The following is a 21895-nucleotide window of genomic DNA, read 5'->3' on the forward strand; positions in this document are numbered from 1 at the left end:
TCTTTTCCCTTTACAAACTATGCTACAAACTGCCTCAGCTTTTCTCCCTCCCTACCGTGAACTGATGCTGTGTATAGGTGCCAGTATCCTGGTTTCAGCGGGGATAGAGTTAATTTTCTTCACAGCAGCTACTATGGGGCTGTTTTGGATTTGTGCTGGAAACTGTTGATAACAGGGATGTTCTCATTACTGCTGAGCAGCGCTTACACAGAGTCAAGGACTTTTTCAGCTTCAGCTTTCTCATCCCTTTCTTCACCTCTGTCTTTACCAGCACTGCTGGGTCCCAGGCTTTGGGAATGAAATTCCTAGTTGATCCAAACATAGACCCACCATCAGTGAAGGAAGAGTTAGTACATGAATTATTACAGGAGCTTTGCCCCTACAAATCAATGGGCCCTGACGCCATCCACCCGAGGGTGTTGAGAGAGCTGGCTGATGTCATTGCAAGGCCACTCTCCATAATCTTCGAGAAGTCATGGAGAACAGGGGATGTCCCAGAGGACTGGAGGAAGGCAAGTGTTACCCCTATCTACAAGAAGGGCTCAAGGGAGGATCCAGGTAACTATAGGCCCATCAGCCTTACTTCAGTCTCTGGGAAAGTTTCGGAATGAATCCTCCTGGGGGCCATCACAAGCTAAATGAAACATGTGATTGAGAAAAGCCAACATGGCTTCACTAAGGGCAGATCATGCTTGACAAACATGGTGGCCTTGTATGACAAAGTGACTTGCCTGGTTGACATGGGGCGGGCGGTGGACATTGTCTACCCGGACTTCTCCAAGGCTCCATTCTTCTCCACAGCCACCTCCTGGAAAAATTGATGCGTTATGGCCTAGGCAAGTGGTCTGTGCAGTTGATGGGGAACTGGCTGACAGGCCGCACCCAAAGGGTGGTGGTAAATAGCTCTTTTTCAAACTGGCAACCTGTCACAAGTGGAGTCCCCCAGGGATCAACATTGGGCCCAACATTATTCAACATCTTTATAAGTGATCTGGATAACGGGATCAAGTTTGCAGATGACACCAAACCGAGTGGGGAAGACAACACTCCAGAAGGGAGAGCTGCTCTGCAGGAAGATCTGGATAGGCTGGAGGAGTGGGCCAACAAGAGCCTTATGAAGTTCAACAAGGACAAGTATAAGGTCTTGCACCTGGGATCCACCTGGCTGGAGAGCAGCTCTGTGGAAAGGGACCTGGGGGTCCTGGTGGATGGAAAGCTCAACATAAGTGAACAGTGTGCTGCTGCAGCCAAGAAGGTCAACAGGATGCTGGGTTGCATCAAAAAAGGGCATCACCAGCAGAGATAAAGAAGTCATTATCCCACTCTACTCAGTGCTTGTCAGGCCACACCTGGAGTACTGTGTCCAGTTCTGGTCCCAGCTATACAAAAAAGATGGGACAGGCTGGAAGGGATGCAGAGAAGGGCCACCAAGGTGATCAAAGGCCTGGGAAGCCTGCCATACGAGGATTGGCTGGGAGAACTGGGTTTGTTCAGCCTTGAGAAAAGGAGGCTTCGAGGGGATCTCATCACCATGTACCAGTACTTAAGGGGCAGCTACAAAGAAGATGGAGACTCCCTTTTCACACGGAGTCACATGCAGGGGACCAGGGGGAATGGACACAAGTTGCTCTTGGGGAGATTCTAATTGGACATGAGAAGAAAGTTTCACAGTGAGAACAGTCAACCCTGGGGAGATTATTCCAATGGAAGTGGTTGACTCTGCCACATTGGACACCTTTAAGATTTGGCTGAACAGGATGCTGGGCCATCTTGTCTAGACTGTGCTCTTCCTAGAAAGGTTGGACTAGATGATCCCTGATGTCCCTTCCAACCTGGGATTCTGCGATTCCCATGCTCTGCTGGGTGCACAAGAACCTAAGAGGGGGCACAGCCAAGAGATCTGACCAGAGGGATATTCCACACTATATGACATCATGCTCAGCCTGTAAAACTGGGGGAAGGAGGAAAGGGAGATGTTTGGAGTGATGGCGTTTGTCTTCCCAAGTAACTGTTACGTGTGATAGAGCCCTGCTTTCCTGGGGATGGCCGGGCACCTTACCTAGAAGTAATAAAAGAAAGCCTTGTTTTGCTTTTCTGCCATGTGCAGCTTTTGCTTTCCCTACTGAACTGTCTTTATCTCAACCCATGAGTTTTCTCACTTTTGCTTTTCTGATTCTCTCCCCAGCCCAGTGTGGGGAAGAGAGCGAATGACCCCGTGGGGCTTAGTTGCTGGCTGGAGGTAAACCATGACAGGCACTTAATAAACAGGCCCAGACATTACTTGTCTCAGATTCCTTACCTATCTAAAAAAAGTGAACAGGATCATTTCTAAAACAATAACCTGACATCCAAGGTCAAAATCTTGCAGCAGTTAAGAAATTGATTCAAACATACTAAAATTGTACTTGCTATAATGGTGTGCCAAAAAAAGTAGGATTCAGACTGAAAACTTAATTCCAGATCTGGCATTTAGTTACTCAACAATTTGACAAATTACTAAACCTCCTATTAACAACAAGTCTTGCTAGTTGGAGGGGCCCTTTTCATGCCACACCTCTTCACTGGAAGAACACCCTTACCTGTGGATGATCTGCTGCTGCCCCCCGCCCCTTCCAACCAAATAAGCTAACACAGTGAAATATCACTTTGGGATTAACAGGTCAAGTGTTCTCTTTATACTTTTCTAGTTTGCTGGCTACAGCACCCAGCCCCATTTAGCAGTCTGTGAGCCAGAGTTAACTAGTAGTACAGACTACATAGCATGCAGCTTTGTTTCTGTAGTGGTAAGTTGCTCTTCCGGAAAGCTTTCTTTGATGGGATGTGTTACAAACATAAACCATAGATCCAGCTCTCAACCGTCGCTTAGCTATCTCCGTTAGGAGAGGCGCAGTGACAGTTCACTCCCTTTCCAAGCAGCATACATGCACATTTGAATATGGTATTGACTTAGTGACAAAAAATTTTGTTTAGAGTTCATTTAGCAGGGAAGGAACGCATAAAGGAACATACAAAATTACTCAGAAGGAAAAAATCTACCATGACTAGGGACAGAAATGTGCTTATTACTTCACAGTAACATCAAAACAGCTCTAAGCCTTATCTTGGTGGTGATGCTCCATCTACGATGGTCTGATAAATATTTCTTGCCATACTGCTGATTAAAGCAAGATGCATGGTATAAGGACGGACGAAGGGGAGGAATGATTACAACACAGGAAGGACAACCATCACCACCACTACCACCCAAAAGTAGCATAAGAGTTTAAGAAAACTCCAGATTTTGCTCAGAAGTTGTTTATGATGGCAAGAACACAACCTAACTGTGAGAAATACTTCGAACTGCAGACAAAGATTATTTTGTTGTTGAAGAAAACTGATAGAGCAAGTTACATACAACACCATCCCTTTCTTACAGATTTTTGGGCCAAAAACTTACACGTAAATATCAGACCAAAGCAGAAAGTTGCCTTCCAAAAGTAAAGTGTCAACACCAGCATTTACCCTCTATTGGGAATGTTTGTAGCAGTTGAGTTTTACAGCTTGTTAGAGTTACCGAATTACACCTCGGCTTCTTAGTCAGCAGCATCTTTCCTTGATAAACAAACACTTCACTGATATGAAATGCAGAAATATTTATTTTGGTTTCCTTCATTGGTTTTGAAAATTGTTTTGGTTTTATAAAACATAGAAATAGCCAACACTAAGCAAACATTTGAATTCCAATGTAACAAACTACTGCTCTAAGAGTTGACTTGGATTTGTGTACCTTAATTGCACACGTATGAAATTATGCTACAGAGTAGTGCATTACAATCACACACAAATCTTAGTGCAAACCTTGTTGTGCTTGTATTTTACATATATCCATGTTTCAAACAAACAGCAATGAACGCTAATGCAAAACCAACTCTGTTAAGGATAGCAAAAGACTTATGCTGTAATAAGGCTTACTTCTGCTGTCTCTCAAACAAAAGGTAACTAGTTATTTTGTAATTTATCTGGGAATTAGGTTTTTATCCCTGAACAAACATCTATCCTGTGCCAACACACAGTTCTGTTGGCATATTCAAAAACTTCCAATTGCTGCAAAGCATCAGGCAAAAACATTCTACCTGACCTATTTTGCTATTCAGTGAAGAATACTCAGTGGCTCATACATAAAGCACAGAAAACTGAGAGGTTATGTCAGAAGCTCTTCTGCTTATAGAGGACCTGGCACATTTTAAAAAATGCATTTTAAATACACGTTCATTACAGGGAAACAAGTGGCTAGTACAGGTGCAGTGTTTACCTGGCTGTTAGCATAGCCCAACCTCCTGAATCACTTTGTTTTTAGGTCTCCAGTGTTCTTGCCAGAGTTAGGATCTGTTCATTAACAGGGCTGGCATTACTCTGGATTTCTGTTAGTGTAGCAATGTACACTTGCTGAATTAACTGCATCCGCACTTTCAGTGCAGAACCACCATAGGCAGACTTACTCTGAGGAACTTGTATTCATCAGTCTCCTTTGTGTGGAGTTCTGACTTCTACCTTATAAAAGTAGATCTCAAAACCGGCTGCAGATAAAAAAAGGGAGAAAAAACTCCACCCAGATGCCTTGCCCCAGTTAATATTAGGGCTAATGCAAGATGTGATAGCAACTATACAAATGTAGAGGGGGTTTTTTGGTGGTTGTTTTGTTTTCTCTTTTTTTTTTTTTGTACCAGATTAAGTAATCCTTCCAAGGATGCAAGATAATTAGAGGCATTTTTCAAACCTGCCAAATCCTTTGTGGAATTGACAACTGCAAAATACTCTGCAGACAGCAAACATGCTGGCAATAAGAAAACCTTAGCTCCTTGGTGAAAACGAGTCCCATTTTTGGCCAAGGAAGTCTTAAATAACTTATATATAGTTACCATTTATAATTAAGGCTCTTTTTGGAAATTGTAGGTCACCATAAAAACAGTATGCAACACAACTTGACGGTAAGGCAGTGTTCCATTTCTTCATTGTTCCTATGGCAAGTACCCATTTTTGTACAAGTTAATGATTGCACAGTTTCCTTCCCTATGTTTGCTGTAGTCAAATTACAGATACGAAGGCCAACAGTAGACATCAGACATGTGCCACTTTCCTCATTCCGTTCTCAGTTACATTTTGGCATTAGCATAGAGTTCCTCTATCTGTGACTGGAAATATTTTCGCAGTTCTGGTCTCTTTGCCTTCAGCGTTGGTGTCAGCAGGCCGTTTTCAATAGAAAACATTTCAGTGTGCATGACGATGTCTTTGACCTGGAAAATAAACAGTTACTAGCCAAGCTGCATTCCTCGGAATAGGCAAAGCTATTAAAAAGATTGCCGAGACATCATAACAAAGCTCATCACTTTACAGATTTTCCAGATGCAAATTAAAACCAGTTTCTGCACAGTCATATTATATTGGTATTGAAGTTTAAAGAGTTAGGTGTTTTGTTCTCATTAGCACCGTACCTGTTCAAATGACTTCAAACCTGATTCTTTCCCAATCCTCACCATGTCTTCCAGAACGTGTTTTTTGAGGTCCTGTGGATACAGGAATACATGGTATAGCTTCAAAACAGTCGATGCAGAACAGCTAATTATTTACTTAGGTATGGCTCACCTTGTTCTTGCATAGCTCTTCGTATGAGCCTTCAAATCCCTTTTTCTTGGCCCAGCTGCGCAAAGTCTCAGGATCAGGTACCACAATAGCTACTAAAAAGGCCTAAAAAGGAATGTGTAAAGTTTTGGGTTTGTTTTTTCTTTTTAAAGTCAGCACTTTAGCTCCTACACATTTCTTACTAGTCAGTGGTAGGTTCTGGGCATCAGTTCTGATACTGCTGTAAGGTCAGCAGCTTTTTGCTACTTGAACACAGGAGTGCAGTTCAGAAGCTTGCACTTAGAAAAATTACTCTTGTTAAGACCCACATTTCAACTTACAACTGCAAACACCTGCACATCTTGGGCTATTTTTATCTTCCCTGCACACTTAGCAATTTATGTACAATCACTAATACTCAGCTAAATTAATCCAGCTTCGCTACCTGGTGTGAAACTAAATCCAGAAACACATCATAACTGCTGAGTTGAAAGTGCATTCAGAACCAAACACCTAGTGTAAAAAAATTAAGATTTCAGTCATGAAGTTTGGGGTGGAAGGAGGGAGGAAAGGAAAACTTTTCTTCAGTCTCCTCTTGCATTCATTTTTAGTATTATCCGAAGAATGCTTACCTGCAAGCTCTCTCCATGGACAAACACCTGAGCAAGTGCTTCACATCTCAGATACACATTTTCTATTTTCTCTGGTGCTATGTACTCTCCCTGGGCTAGTTTAAATATGTGTTTCTTCCGGTCAATGATCTTCAATGTACCGTTCTGTTGACAGAAATAAATTCCACTCAGAAGAGGCACTTCAAGTGAAAAACCAATGTACACAGCTTAAGCATGACACATTAGATAACAATGTACCAGAACTAAAACATAAAACAAGAGTTTGTTTCTACATATTTCAACTTCAGATATTATTGTGCAACCTTTGTTAAGCTTTCAACAACAGACCAGAAATGCTATGGCTTGAATTCTGCTTTAATACAAACTTAAATGCTGTGAATGATCCAAGACAGTTTATTCATTTAAGTTAGACCAGGTAGAACAGTAAAATAGTGCTAGACCCAGAGTACTGTCAAACTCATGCTAGACAGAAACAGGCTCTGCACTCATCTATCTAACCTGAGCTAGAGAAAGCCTTAGGATTGGTACTGCTAATACTTTTTTTTTTTTACCTGCAGACACACAGATTTATTTACAAGAAAATTACTACCCTCCTCCTAAAATTACTTGTCTTTCACCTAAGTCATTGTGTTTAATACCAAATATTCTCTATTTTATTTGTTAAGTTACTGCTAATAACTACAGAAGTACATTTCAGCTGTAAGTTAACTTACTGGTAGCCATTTCCCAATATCTCCTGTATGAAGCCAGCCATCCTTGTCCAGAGCTTCCGCTGTTTTCTCTGGATCTTTCAAATAGCCACGAAATACATTTGGCCCTTTCACACACACCTGAAAATAGCCATTTGTTAATGTGAAGGGAAGTTAACACACACTATTTACAATGAATGCTTTCTTTAATGGTTCTCAATAACCCCCACTGAAGAGACAAGATGAAGTTTATGCATTAGTACCAAAAATCTCTATGCTTATAGTTTTTGGAGACCTAACATTTTTCACTGGTATAAAGTATAGCAAGAAGCAACTGGAAGCATCTGTTCTCTTCCAGTCTAGCAGCAGTGTTCCTACCTGCTATTTGAGTAATCTGAATTTATCAGAGAAAATTTGGTTTTATTTATCTGAAGCAATTCTGCTGGATCCAGAAATATTACCCCTCAACCTGGCAAAGTGTTTATTTCAGCTTTGGTAAGCAGCAGGGCATTGTGCCAGAACTAGTGATGAAAAATATGGATATCAAGCAATCATGGTTGTTGTCCAAAAGTAAACCAGTTAATTCCTTAGGGCTTAGAGCACTGAAGACTTCTCTGTCACTGAAACCTGCAATTTCTTTACATTGATGGTTGTCTGGATTAATGTACCAAGCAGAAAACTAAGAACAACTTCTCTGGATATAACTGGATGCATGGGCATTATCAGAATCAAAAAACCATACTTATGAGTATGAGAAGACGACCAACAAGACTAAAGGTTTCTAGGTGAAGAGGTTGCCAGAGAATCAGGTCAGACCTTACAAGCTAAATTAAAACAATTAGTAGACTATCTGTCAGTAAAAGCATGAAAGTAAAGCAGCTAGTCAGGAACACGGAGTAGAGCCTAGAGTATCCAGAGATGATCCCAGATTGAAGTATTTTCTTCTCAATGTAACACCCAAGGTTGTGTTAAGTTTTCTTTGGTGAGGACACAAGACATAGGACTCTTGTTATTTAAGGATGAGCAGGACAATAAAATGCCTCCCTAGAAATTAGGACAAGGAGATAGGCAAGACAAAAAATATTGAAGCAAAACTTAAAGATGCCCACTGCACACAGTTGTTGGAGAATCAGGAGTCCAAAAACCCTGAAAGCTCTACACAGGTGTCCTTGGGAGCAACAAAGGATTCAAACTATTGCACCAGCTTGAGAGTGGCTTGGCATGCATGAATACAGGAGACAATAAGCAGGGTCTGGTCAATAGTATCAGGACTCTAAAGCAAATCTAGAAGAATAGGATAGAAAATCCAAGATTTAAGTTAAGGCCAAATGGATAACCAATATCAAGAGAGGCTGATAAAATACTAGGCCAACTATTAGTCTAGGGGATTCGTAGAATTATAAAATGGGCAAGGAACTGGTTAAAGAATATTCAGGCACTAATACCAATTCTCAGACTACAAGAAATTAGTAATGTCATTCAGAGACCAATTCTTGAAAAACTAATCCAAAGTATTTTCAGTGCTTACCTCAGCATAAAATCTAAGCATGCTGGTGAACTACAATGCAATGAATAGGTATTGTCAATAGGAGGGAGATCAGAGTATTAGCAAGGGTTCTGATGACCTTGTAGGCACAGTACTAAACTCATGACCAAACCAAAGGTAATATTTTAAGAACCAAGCCATTTCGCCTATAAAACAGGGTTTATCTGGAAGGATATGAGTAGGAAACTCTGTATGTCCCGGTCAAGTCAAAGGTTGACTGACAAAATGTTTCATTTTTTATGGCTCCTACCATCACAAGATGGCAGTAGGTGACAGCTTTTCCCAGTAGAGACAAACCATTTATGTGTGTCCTGCTAACTGGCACTAAGACCTCATCTGCTTATCAGTGTATATAATTCTACTCACAAATTTATTCTTCTCTAATATGGATAACTGGCAAAAGTGAGAAGCAAGGCTGACAGAAAGGAGAATATTGAAAGCTTACTCTCAGAAAGGAGGACTAAGAGTGTTTAATCCAGCTGAAGAGCAGACAGGAAATGAGGAAGATCTATTTTAGGCAAAGGATAATGAGAGCCAATGGTATAGCTATGGGCTCCAGTTCTGTGAAACAAGTTACAACACTTATTTGTTAAATTCAGAGTAGTTCACACTGAGGGATTTAGGAGTGAAAGACTAAGAGGGTACCTGATATATTATGGGGCTACCATATTTATTCAAGTCCAAAGTGCAGCAAACGTTAAAAGTACAAGCAAAACATTTTTAGAAATTTAAAAAAAAACCTAACTGATTCCGATTATGACAATTTATACTTGGTTCTTCTAGCAGACCAAACTTTAAAAGTATATTTAAGTGAAGCAAAAATTGCTGATGAAGACAAAACATGGGGTCCTATGCAAGACAGGAAAGTCTTGGCATTGCTCTCCACATGCAAACAGTTTCCCACCCAGCCCAACTAAATCATTAAGTATTTCTGGGAATTAAACCCCAATGATTTATCTCTAGTCTCATACAAATTACAACGAAAACAAATAAAGATTATATATTGTATGCAGTCACAAATTAGTTACTTGCTTAAGCTACTTTTTATTAATCCATTTATCACCTCCCAGCTGCCCTCAAGGCCTCTTGAAAGCATATGGAAGACACCACAGTTAATTTGCTTTCAGGGTTTGAGGGGAAAAAAAATAAGTCACTACACAGACATCTGTCCAAACTCTACACGAAGTTGAAGCTGCATATATTCTACTTGGAAAAAAATACTGACAAAGGCAGCATGTAGCATTACATGTGAAGTTGAGTCCTCAAAGTTCAGTTCGTAAAACATATATGTTCAATTTGTGCAGGCCGCAGAAAAGAGTTTAGAATAATGCACAGGCAGTTGTCACAAATCATTAGCAGCTTCCATGGCATTTTATCTCTATTTCTTTTAATGGTGTTCCAGCCACTTTAAATTACCTCATCTCACACATCACAAGCTGGGTAACAAGTTACATGCATCAGCTGTTCTCTAGCACTTGGCAGTGGGGGTAGGAAGCCCTCTGCTAGCATTTTATTGAAGGATAAATGCCGTACAGGATACCTAGCTTCTCAGCTATCCCACAACTGGAAGATGGCATGTTGGTCATACAACCACAAATACATAGTAATCTGTTATCCCAAAGTAAGTTGCTTTTTCTCACCTCCAATACACTATTTTCTGTTTTGCTTCTGTGAATTGTTAGCTGGCACTGCATGCAGGCAAGGCAGGCATCTGATTATAGTTAGCAGGCCATGTTTAGCACTTTCACTAAAAATCAGACAGTTACTTGATATTTCAGGGAAGAAAAAAAGAACATTTTCCAAGATTTCATAAGAGGCTCGTATTGACCTTTTGGAATTACTTACCTCACCCTCTCCTTTGGAAGCCAAGTAATTCATTTCTTGTACATCAACAAGCTTGATGATACTGCATGGCATGGGTGCTCCTACATGACCTATTAAATACAGTAACACTTCAATAGCCTGAACTACTTTTAGTTAGATTCTTAAAACAATATGCTGGTAACATGCTGAAGTAAAAAAAGATGGAAAACTGATTTCTGATCATTTACTACATGAATACCAATACAGTAATAGCTTAAATTTGCTGGGACTGAAACATTGAATTCTCAAATATCCCTAGAATGTTAGAAGCTGAACTATGTACCCAAGCTTGCTTTTTCTTATAATCAGGATCCTTACTCTATGGACATACTTAAGTACCAAAAGTCCCACTTGTACTTTCAATTATCAGTATTTTTTCTGTCAGCTGTTACATTCTAGCTCCCGAACTGAAATGCAGCCCATTTGTTCCAACACCAAAAAATGCCATTTAAATTTCCAGCACCATGTTTATACACTGCATACTCCTATTCTGTAAAGATTACAGGGGTTGATACTATGACCTCCCCTCTCCTAAATCCACTTCAGCTTACAAGGACAAATCCTATTAAAAATTTGCATTACTGAACATGCCTAGCTATTTAGGGGTAGAAACTTCAAGGGATCCCTTCAAAACTTCTTTATTTCACTTGAAGAAAAACAGGATCTTATGCTTCATAATAGGTGTGGTCAAGACTAAGTGTGATCAGGGACCTCTATAGCATCCTGAATTTTAACAGACAGGCTGACCATTAACCACCATACCTGCTGTCCAGTCGCCAGGCAACGACAGTGAGCATCCAGCTGTGCATTCAGTCTGTCCATAACCTTCATAGAACTAGGATGTGAAACCAAAAGATTACTTAAAATTCTTACTTCTCAACATACAGTTTCTTCATTGAAATGAAAATATTTTGCTTCTTTTTCTAGTTGTTAAACAACTTGAGTTTAACAAAATCCACAGCATTTCTAAGAATATCGCTATATTAGAGTTCTGCCACAAAACACAAATTTTAAGTGCTAATAGTCCACCTTCAGTTCCAATATTTACTCAGTTTCACGCAATTTCACATGCTGTGTGACACCTGTATATATCAAAACAGAGCAACAGGGGGAGCAAGAGGTAAAAACTAACAACAGTGGCACTAGCAACGACTTCATTCACATCACATCATATACAGGTTTGGCCAAGACAGCTAGGAATGGAATCCCTATACCCCATCACAGCTCTGTGATTATTATATACAAGACAGGCTTCCCTTTTCTGTGCAGAACGCAGTAGTGTGCTGGTGTAGCAATGAAGAGCTTCACAAAAGCCTCACATTGTAGAGCTTTTTATCCTTGAAATTTATTCAACACATTTGTTCCATCCTGTGCCATTGTTATTCAGATTTTACCTCAAAAAGCATGTACTTCGAAGAGGCTCTGAAGATAAGTGCAATGTGCGCAATCTGATTCTCCCCAGTCTCAAAGCAACACTACAATATCATTACATTGATTAGATTTTTCTAGAGTAGTTATGAATACTTCTGTAAGCAATGTAAGTCCCAGAAACTTAATCCAAGAACATTAATTATTGCTTACAGCAGCCCCCAAAAAAATCTTTCCCTTAAGCCAGTTCAGCTGGTTACTTCAGTTGTAATAAAGACTTTGGGATGAATACAGAAATCTCAGGGGACAGAGAAACTCTGCAAAGGAGTACGCACTTGTGTCGTCTCCAAGAAGAATGCCAGAAAGAGTTAACCATATAATCAGACTGCTAAAAATGCTGTAACATCAAAGCTGGAATGAGGCACTAAAAATCTTAGGATTAAGGCCAGGAAACTCACCTGACAGCCAAGAGCTGTTCTCAGGAAGGTCAGTACACTTGCAGATACAGGGGCTGCTCCTGTGACCATAAGCCTTACTTTTCCTCCCAAACTTGCCTACAACAGACACATGATACTGTGGACACCAAAAGCATTTTAGAGAAGTTTCCAGAGTCTTCTTCCATCCCACCCTCAGCCAGTGTTCACCTACAGTGCTGCCCACAAGTGTTAGAGATTAAAGTTTAGTCCCCTATTGCAATCTGTCTTTCTTGCAGTGCTTTTAATCTGTTTAATGGCTGGAAAAAACAGTATCAAACATACAGCATCTCCAAAGACTATGCTGTAGTGTCACTGCAATGCAAACTCAGCCAAAAGTCTAAAAGAGCCTAAGTCGTGGCCTTACAGCAATGACTATTTTTAACTGCCTTCTATCAGCTTCTCATACATCCTGAATGCTATAAAAAGCAGCCACAGGGGCACGTTGTACAACCAAGTTTAGGGCCATAGCAAGTGAGTGCCAGATATAATAGCAGGCATAACTTACTAGTGACCAACAATAAGGACACGGGAAGGGCTACAGGTGGCACTAAGTCACATTTAGCATTCCCCCTTCAGAAGGGCGGTGTCTGCTTTCAGAGTGGTAGGAGAAGCACCAGGCTGTTTCAGAGAAACCTCCCTAATACAGTTAGCTGATATTATTAGAACAGAGGGAACTGAAAAGTGAATTTGGAAATAAAACAGTTTTGGGTTTTACTCTGAGTAGCCAGGTAGTCTTTAATCAGTGATGAAAGCCATACCAGATTATAACCATTCACATGAAATCCAGCAACTGCAAACTGATGCCTATAAACTAGTAAGTACATAAGATATATAGTGATGCTTCACACTTCCAATATTGAAAACACAGGTCAAACTGCTGTTCTGTAACACAGTAAGCACATTTGGAGCTCTGTTCTCAAACTAATAATGAGCAAATAAATAACAATTTAAAAGTTCCAATATCCACCATACAAAGACTTAGAGGCTTTCAGGCATACCTGTATTTTACGGAAGATAACTTTATCCCAGAAACTGTTATTTCTAACAATACCGCTTCTGAGTTCTGCTTCTTTCCTCTTGGAAGCAAAATCCAGCATCCACCGCTTTAACGAAGTATCTGCCTGTCCAAAGATCTATTAAGAAAAGTGATCTGTGGTTAGAAGCCTCACAGACTACCCTTCCCTTTCTTACAGAAGCGTGCAGAGAGACCCTTAACAGTGAAAGCCCAAATAAATTAAACAACCTTTATTGCTCCACATCTTAATTCTGGTAAGAAATACTTGTGGATTTTACTTTTGGCCTCTTAACCTCAGTTCAGGAGGCATCCACTAAAGTGGTCCCTTAACCATTTCCCATGCAACTGTGTGATGCTTTTCAATTTATAGTTTCTCCATTAAAATGTATGAATGAAAGTGGATATTTTACTTCTCTATTCCAGTTTGATCAAAAGCTGAATTAAGAATAACCCTCAGCATGTTCTGAAGAGCACACTATCATAATATGTAAAGTAACACAGGGTTTTCTGAGAAGATGCAGGTCCCCTCAGAAATACCAGACAGTGCTGTCTTACTCATAAGCTTGCTTTTTAGATCACTTTTCAAAAGCTCCTTCTGGTTGTTCTCAGCAAGTCAGAGCAGACTTAACAGCAGTTGGAAAGAGGCAAACCCAGCAGCTCTTCAGCATTAGGCCCATCCAATTTCCCACTTAGCTTCACATGCTAGGTTACAACAAGGCTGAGTGAGGTTGAAACGGTGCCATAGAAGTTGTAATCCTCAGGGCACCTGAATCAACGAGCAAGGTGATGTCATAAAATAAGAGAGTCCCAAGCTTTGGCTGTGTTTCTCAAATTCCAGTACAGAATGCATAAGCAGAATGAGGGGCTAAGTTTTAAGCACTGCAGGCAGGACTTAGAATTCCCTTCCCTCCAAATATATCAGAGTTGCACTATTTGTTCATGGGGCCAAACAGAACCTTGTGTTACTTGCTGTTTCTCCAGTCTCATGATTAAAGCAGTGTCCTAGCTAAGAGACCATAGACAGGTCTGTCATTTCTTGTTGTATCCTTCAAATCCTCTGGCTGTATCCTAAGACGAGTCAGTCACCCACATGCAAAAGGATGATTTCAAAATCTTAAGTTCAAGAGTCTACTTCTGAATTCCCATCTCAGATGACCCTGAGCAGACAAGCTGCAAGCATGGGAGAGACTGGGGCTGCTGACATGCCCTCTCTCCCCAGCACTCCAGACTAACTGGTTTATAGTTCTCCCTGCTCGTACATGCTGGCTGCTGCATAGGAAACTTGTATGTGTCCATGCAAACATAGGCCAACACCTGATCTTGGTTTGCAAATTCCAGTCCATGAGTCAGATGCTAAAAGCATGACATTCGGACACTAAGCCTCATGTTCGTGTTGTAGATTGACTTAAATAACTTGCTCAGAGCGAAACAGTAAGTCATTAATCAAGCTAGAGAGAACCAAGTTCCTAGTCAGGCTTTTCAACACTAGTATTTACCACCTGAAAGTGTTTTAATACAACCAGTTCTACGCCCTGGACTTTGAGCTCTCTCTTAGGAAGAGATGCACCAATTTGTTACCATGCCAATTTAATATCCCAGAGCACAACAGTTTCTTCTACCATGTCAGCACAGACTTCTCAAATTCTCTTAAGACCCTGTGCAGGTCTAGACTCATGCCTATAGACTTACCTTGTCAAACATTCTGTTCAACAGTCTTGGTACTACAGGAAATACAGTTGGCTGCAATGTTTTTAGGTCATCCATGAGTAGTCTGATATCCCCTTGAAAGAATCCTATCCGAGCTCCATGGCATAGAATCACACACTGTTAGAAAACAGTAAAAAAGTTGAAACCCACAACATGTATATTTTCTAGCTATATGTGTATGACAATCCCATGCAGGGTGGTCAGTGCAGCATCCCACCTTAAATCCTCCCAGCTTCTCTAGAAGTTTTGCAACATTCTCAGACTATAAGATGGGACTAGAAAGACCGAGTAGCTAGACATGCTTAGTGTACACAGGCCAAGGACTTTGACAGAATGAGGTATAGCACAAAAGCCCCTATCCAAAAAAGGGGCTGTTGACCAAATAAGGCAATACCAGCAACTCAGAGGTAGCAAGAGACTGAAAAGCAGAACTTTCCTACTTTAACTATTTATCAGGCTTATTTAAAAATACTAGAACATTTTTAGTATATAGCAGGGAACAAAGTGAGCACATGCTATGTATAGGTCCAGCAGGGATTTCTGCCTTGTGCTACGTGCTTTTCATTCTCTTGTACTCTGGTTTTCCTTCCTGTTGCACAAGACTGATTCAAGCAGATTTGTTTTCAGGTGATCAAGATGCTCTTTGGAAGATTCTAGCAGAGCCACTGATTATTTTTGCATCACTTCAGACCTATACTGAGGAAGGCACACTTAATCCTGTCATGTTCTATATTCTCTATGTTGAGGGTTTAGAAGCCCCACCCCCCACACCTATATACCCCTTTTCTTCCTATTTCGTTTGGGTTTTATTTATTCTTTTTACTTTCGCTAACATCCCTACTCTTCCTGTGCTTCTCTATACCTCCTGGTTTTTACTTCTGCTTACTCCATAACACCTCTTCCTTTATTCCCTGCCATCCACTCTCATCTTTTCTGCACGAGACATGCTAAAGTATCACTTCTCCCCTTCCCCTGTGTTTTGCCACCATCTGCTAAAAAGCTGAAAATGCATCAGTCCAGATGGTGTGAGCAGCAACTGCCTTCATTAGGTGGGACACGTTTGTCCTGTCAAGTTCACTGACCCTCTAGCTTCCTTAGGAAGCCAAAAATAACTAAGGAACAGGGGCAGACTCTAAAGACTGCTTCTCACAGAGCTTGTCTTCATATCTACCCCAAACAGTAACAAGTATTTTCTCCCTTCTGCCAAAGGTGTCCTTGCTTAAACTCCTTATGTAAATATACAGGTAAACACCAATGTTGTAAAGACCTCAAAATAGCAATGGAATACTGAGATCCAAACACTTTCTTCTCGTTTTAGCCTTTAGAACACAAGCTCCCATCCTGTTTCTACTGCATCAAGAGCAGAGCTGTTACCTACAGAGCTTACAGCTTCTGATGCAAGGCAGGATCAGTAAAACTGACACTGAAGTATATAAAGTATAACTGGTATCCAGGTTACCAGGAGGAGGGGAAAAAGGCCACCAAGAGTGCTGAAAGCCTAAGGGCACCTGTACACCTCAGCGAAGCTCTATTCCCAATCTTTGTAACACACATATATATATAGGCACATATGCATATATGCATTTTTATCTATGTGTATATAGAGACTTTTTTTGGCAGAAAGCTCAGGATTCCCAATTGAAGTCACAGGACAATTTGTGGCTCCATGTGCCTTTTCACACTTGCACAGAGGCTGTTTATTTTCCTACATGAACTGAGACGTGATTACTAGCAACATACGTAATTTGCAATCTCACCTAAGGGAGAGGTGATAATTCAACTTTGATACATACAGTAATTAAACACCTGTGCCTCTACAGTATATAAGAAGTTTAAGGAAATTGCATCCTTTCAATAATACCACTTAACTATGGGCTCAGATGTCCTTAAAACTGCCAGTAATCAGACAACCCAAGCCCCCTCATCCTCAGAAATGAAGCCCCAGGTTTTGCTACATGGTAAAACAAGCTATCCAAGAGAACTCCGAAGTTTGTCAATAAATGGCATTAAAAGCCATTTTTATTTCCTGGAAGAGAACTCCACTGAAACAAAATCCCTCCCTTTTTATTTAAGTTTCTTGGAAGCAACTGTAAGTTTAACCAACTTAAAATTACTTGTGTAAGCAAGCAGGATGCCACATCATAAAAAAAATTTTTTGGATTTGGCAGACTAACAAACAGCTTGGATTTTTAATAGTACACTGATTACATTAGAGGTATTTCTAGGCCATGTATGTGTGCTAAGGCATTGTCTCATATTCTAGTAAACCAGTTTCTTATTAACCCTAACTCTAAGGCTAATGTTTATATTTCAGCATGAAAACCAATTGTCTAGTACTCACTGAATATTATTTATGGGATATTGATTCTATGCCCCTGAACTCGGCACTGGTGAGGCAGCACCTTGAGTACTGTGTTCACTTTTGGGCCCCTCACTACAAGAAGGACATTGAGTTGCTGGAGCGTGTACAAAGAATGGCAACAAAGTTGGTGAAGGGCCTGGAGAACAAGTCTTATAAGGAGCAGCTGAGGGAACTGGGGTTGTTTAGCTGGAGAAGAGAAGGCTGAGGGGAGACCTTATCGCTCTCTACAACTACCTGAAAGGAGGTTGTAGCGAGGCGGGGATTGGTCTCTTCTCCCTAGTAACAAGCGATAGGACAAGAGGAAATGGCCTCAAGCTGCGCCAGGGGAAGTTTAGGTTGGATATTAGGAAAAACTTCTTCAACAAAAGGGTTGTCAAACATTGGAACAGGCTGCCCAGGGAGGTGGTGGAGTCACCATCCCTGGAGGTATTTAAAAGAAGGGTAGACGTGGTGCTTGAGGATATGGTTTAGTGGTGGACTTGGCAGTGATAGCTTAGTGGTTGGACTCGATCATCTTAAAGGTCTTTTCCAACCTTAATGATTCTATGATCCTGAACCTTACCTCAAGCTTTCATACACATGTGCAAGAGTCAAAAAGTAACAGCGTATATCACCAGGATTCAAGAGACATGCATTATGTGAGAAAAGCAGGCTTCTCAGTAGTTCAGTACATCAGATACTTACCTCAACAATTCTCTCAAACATATGAGCCAAGGGCAGGAATGATATCAGAACGTCATCAGAGGACGGTATAAGTGTTTTCTGAAAGTGTTAGAAGAATTACATTTAATTCCGTATTTTGCATAAGTTGAACACAACAATGAAATCTAGCATCTAAACTCTAGAGCACAGCCCTCGCTTCAGTTGTTTGTAATGAAGCTACATTGTCTTTCTTTCATTAAAGTGATTAAGCAATGACTTCTAGCATGAGTAAACACACAGTTCAGAAATTGTAATCTTTTTAGAGTTGAGTACTGTGACCACAATATGATGATTTATCATTCTTATGATTATTAATAGAAACAAATTCTGAGATAAACCACAGAAAATTCCATTATATACATTGGGAGAGAGGGAGAACAAAAAGCAGTATGCCTTACGGGTTGGGGAAAAAAAGAGACACACTTTCATCTTCGATCAGAAAGTTTGCTTATCCAATTTAACATAAGGTTGATATCAAAAGTACCTTACATGCTCTGTGAGACCAGTTGATTAGTTTAAAAAATTTATATGTAGAGTACTTAACAAAATATAATTAAAAATACAGTTGTACCTATCTGTATGTTTTGGAACTTAGAACTGTCTTCTTAGCTAGCCTGCGGATGAACTTTAGTAGTTTACCATAAACTAAAAGTTAACACTGTAACAAGTAAAAAATACAGATTTATGCTTCTTGCTCATTTATGCAAGGGTTTTAATTATTTTGGGGGGTTAAAATACATTATACCTTCTCCCACCCTTAGTGGAAAAGGTTAGCCTCTACACCACAAACCCTCTGACACAGACCTTGCACTAGTGACAAACACTATAAGCCTAGGGCAGGATGTAATAATGTAGATCCACATCAGGAGCTTTGTAACATTTTGCTTGGATCAGACCAAACTGTAAATCTGTCAGGGTCAAGTAAACACAGTAAACACTGACATCTGACCTAGCACAGGTAGGGTGCTGTCAAGTTACATTTTCACTTGAATCTTACTAAAAATTGAGACAGAATTTAGTAAGATTTCGATGTTGGTTTTGCTCCTGAGATTCTTCCCTTCACACAAATCCAATGTTAACCTTTGTGGTTTACCTCTGTAGTTTTCACAAAAGCTGAGGCATTGCTGACTATGTTTTGATGAGTGATCATAGCTCCTTTGGGGTTTCCTAAAGGAAGAAGCACATCAGGATGCAACAGTGAAATTTTTAGAACCTTTAAGTTACCAAGCAGTGGTAAAACTAATCTAAGAGTATTTCAATCAATCAGTCCTTTCTTCGATGTTAATACCTTTCTTTGTTTATCAATTAAACGAAGGCAGAGAAATTGCTAACAGACTTTGAGGAATAGCTCGTAACAGTTAAGTAATAAGTTTGTGTTGTTGAAGTCCTCAAATTTCATAAGGAGACCAAACCCTTAAGAAATGGTCATGTCTCTTGGATAAGCTTCTCATTCAAAATTCAACACTTCTGTGAAGATGCAGCTATGAAATCCAGGCTAATTTCTGTTCTCACCTGCTTTAGAGGTGTAGTTTGTCACTGTACTCTTCCCTTTTGCTCCCTGCCAGTGTTGGATTCAGAATTATCAAGCATGTGATATCTAGACGGTGGTCTTTCTGCTTTGGTCTTATATTAAAGTTGCTCACTGCTAAGGAACAAGTTTTGCTAATACAGTACAAGAAAAAAAGACTATGGAAGAATTGGAAGTCTGAAGTCTGATGCAGAGTCCTTATTATAATGGAAACACATTTTTGGGCTTGGAAATAAGTACTGAACCTGTAGCACCTCCAGCCCCCAATACTGCAATTCTGTATTGATCAATACAGGGGCAGAAATATCAAAGGGAGCCTTACCATAAGGCTTCCCCAGCTACTACTTGCCAAAAAAATGCAGCAGCAGGGGAAAGTCTTGAAAAAAAAGAAAAAAAAAGAGGAGGGTTTCTGAATTATTTTTCTACATACAGGATAATAAGTTCTGCATAATGTAATAAGGTATACCTGTCGTTCCACTGGTGAAACAGATGACTGCTAGATCTTCTGGCTTTGGAGGCTATGAGAGTTAAGAAAGTAAGTATTAGTATGGTTAAGATAGCAAGGAAAAAGATTTTCTTGGGACAAAACATTGAAATACTAGTGTTACTTTTGAGCTATGGGAGATTTGCTAGTTTGATCTACAGAATACTATCCAGCTTCAGATTAAGTAACTTGAACTAATTTCATACTTACAATAGGTTTTTGCCTGTGTGCTCTTCCCAGCTCCTACAGAAAGGAGAGAGGGGGGAGGGAGACAGTTTAGACATGAGCATGTAGCTTTTTTTGCTTTAAATCTACCAGTCAAACATTACCAAACACCATAATATTCCGTTATTTACAATGTCTGTTAAGGCATTTTAACTTAAAGGGTAACAAAAGCTTTAAAGGATGTTTTAAGGATATGAAGAATAACTACCATGGTCTACAAATACAGAAGTGATAACTAATCCAAAACTCAGGTTTTTTCCAGCTAGTAAACCAGAATTCACTCACTAAAGCAGCTCAATGTTAACCAGTGTTATGACAAGCCACAGCAGGCAATCCTATGCCTCATGCAGAAGACATGTACCACTGACAACCGTTGACTAGACAAAGCAAGGTTAATCTCAGTAAGTACCTTGCACCAACGTCACTGCTTGTGAGACAGAAGACTGAGTTTCCCTGTGAAGGGTCATTGGTGGTTTGTACTCCTTTTATACTGAAGAGCAGAGATACAAGGTTCTGTCCTCCAGAACCTCTTGTCCTTCCCTCTCCCTCCTCATGATTATTCAGGCCTGACCATTAATGATGCCATAGTTCTTTAGGCAGAAGGGAATGGGTACCAAGATGATCTTTTTATCATCAAGGATGTAGCGATTAAGAGGAAATATTTAAAGGCTGGTGTTCAATAGCTATGAGCTTTAAAGTTTCAAATCATGTTATGATGTCATGCCTATTTAAGACTAGAAAAAATACTATCCTAGGAACTTACGCAAATTAAAATGGACCTTTTGTTAAGTATAGCTTTGGAAGCATTCTGAGGGCAGACACAACTTCACTATTGCCTTTACATTCCAAGTACACAATAGTGCTATGCATTCCTTTACTAGCCCTAGACTTCCTTTTGTATGATAAACCTGTTTAGGTAATCTAAGAGGTACAAGTAAAAGGAATATCCGAGTGCACAGTTAACATTCCCATACCTGTATGTTTGCCCTTTTCACAGTGCCATTATGCAAGAATTTGCCATTCTAACTAGGCAGCACTCTGCTCAAAGCAAAAGCACCTACAGTTAAAGTACCACCAGAAGCTCAATACTTCTCTACAGCCTTTTTTGAGTAAGATCTGGTGTTTACTGAAAGTACAGCTAAGATCTCCACAGGCTTCTTTTAATCCCCTAACAGAACTCCAAACCTCTTCCTACTGAAGAGCCATTTATTCACAGCTACTCCGCTCTAAGTAACCACAGCATACACAGAGCACAGGGGGATCGCTCCACCTAATGTGCATCCGGCACTGTGAATAAAGAATGCCTGCCTTTTAACACTGAGTTGGTCTTTTGAGGTTTATTCCTGATTTCAGTGACAGTTTTGGCAACCCAGATGGGACTCTGCTTGTGAATCTCAATGGATCTGCGGGATCATGGGACCTCCAGCTGGCACCGAGGGATTCTCAGGGAGAACCTCTGATCCCTGGACCGAAGAATTCCAAGCAAGTCCCCTGGAAAGGTAATAAGGCATTCTTTTAAGGGGGTAATGGAACGTAGGTTTTTTGAGTCCCACCAGCCTGCTTATAAGACACAGCAAAAGCTACACAGAGTTGGGCTGAGAGGTACCTCTACAGGGTTAGAGTCCCCACAGGTAACACCTGCCTATAAGACTCAGTGAAAGCCTCATAGCGTTGGGCTAGGGTCCTGGGCAAGGAGGTTG

General features: G+C 40.4%; 1 protein-coding gene across 2 annotated transcripts in view; it reads right to left on the reverse strand.

Moving 5' to 3' along the window:
* Nucleotides 1–3617: 3617 nt before the first annotated feature.
* Nucleotides 3618–21895, reverse strand: part of ACSL1 (acyl-CoA synthetase long chain family member 1) — a 46417-nt gene continuing 28139 nt past the window's right edge. For both annotated transcript variants that reach the window (XM_075091244.1, XM_075091243.1), the window contains 14 exons: nucleotides 20181–20213; nucleotides 19953–20004; nucleotides 19052–19125; nucleotides 17941–18018; nucleotides 14877–15011; nucleotides 13171–13305; nucleotides 12155–12250; nucleotides 11091–11163; nucleotides 10311–10399; nucleotides 6944–7060; nucleotides 6231–6374; nucleotides 5623–5724; nucleotides 5472–5543; nucleotides 3618–5273 (listed from right to left, as the gene is read on the reverse strand). In XM_075091244.1, the coding sequence (XP_074947345.1) occupies nucleotides 5133–5273; nucleotides 5472–5543; nucleotides 5623–5724; nucleotides 6231–6374; nucleotides 6944–7060; nucleotides 10311–10399; nucleotides 11091–11163; nucleotides 12155–12250; nucleotides 13171–13305; nucleotides 14877–15011; nucleotides 17941–18018; nucleotides 19052–19125; nucleotides 19953–20004; nucleotides 20181–20213 (1341 nt within the window). In that variant the 3' untranslated portion in view covers nucleotides 3618–5132. The remainder of the gene's footprint in view (nucleotides 5274–5471; nucleotides 5544–5622; nucleotides 5725–6230; nucleotides 6375–6943; nucleotides 7061–10310; nucleotides 10400–11090; nucleotides 11164–12154; nucleotides 12251–13170; nucleotides 13306–14876; nucleotides 15012–17940; nucleotides 18019–19051; nucleotides 19126–19952; nucleotides 20005–20180; nucleotides 20214–21895) is intronic.

The sequence above is a fragment of the Phalacrocorax aristotelis genome, chromosome 4, assembly GCF_949628215.1.
Source record: "Phalacrocorax aristotelis chromosome 4, bGulAri2.1, whole genome shotgun sequence".
NCBI classification, from domain to species: Eukaryota; Metazoa; Chordata; class Aves; order Suliformes; family Phalacrocoracidae; genus Phalacrocorax; species Phalacrocorax aristotelis.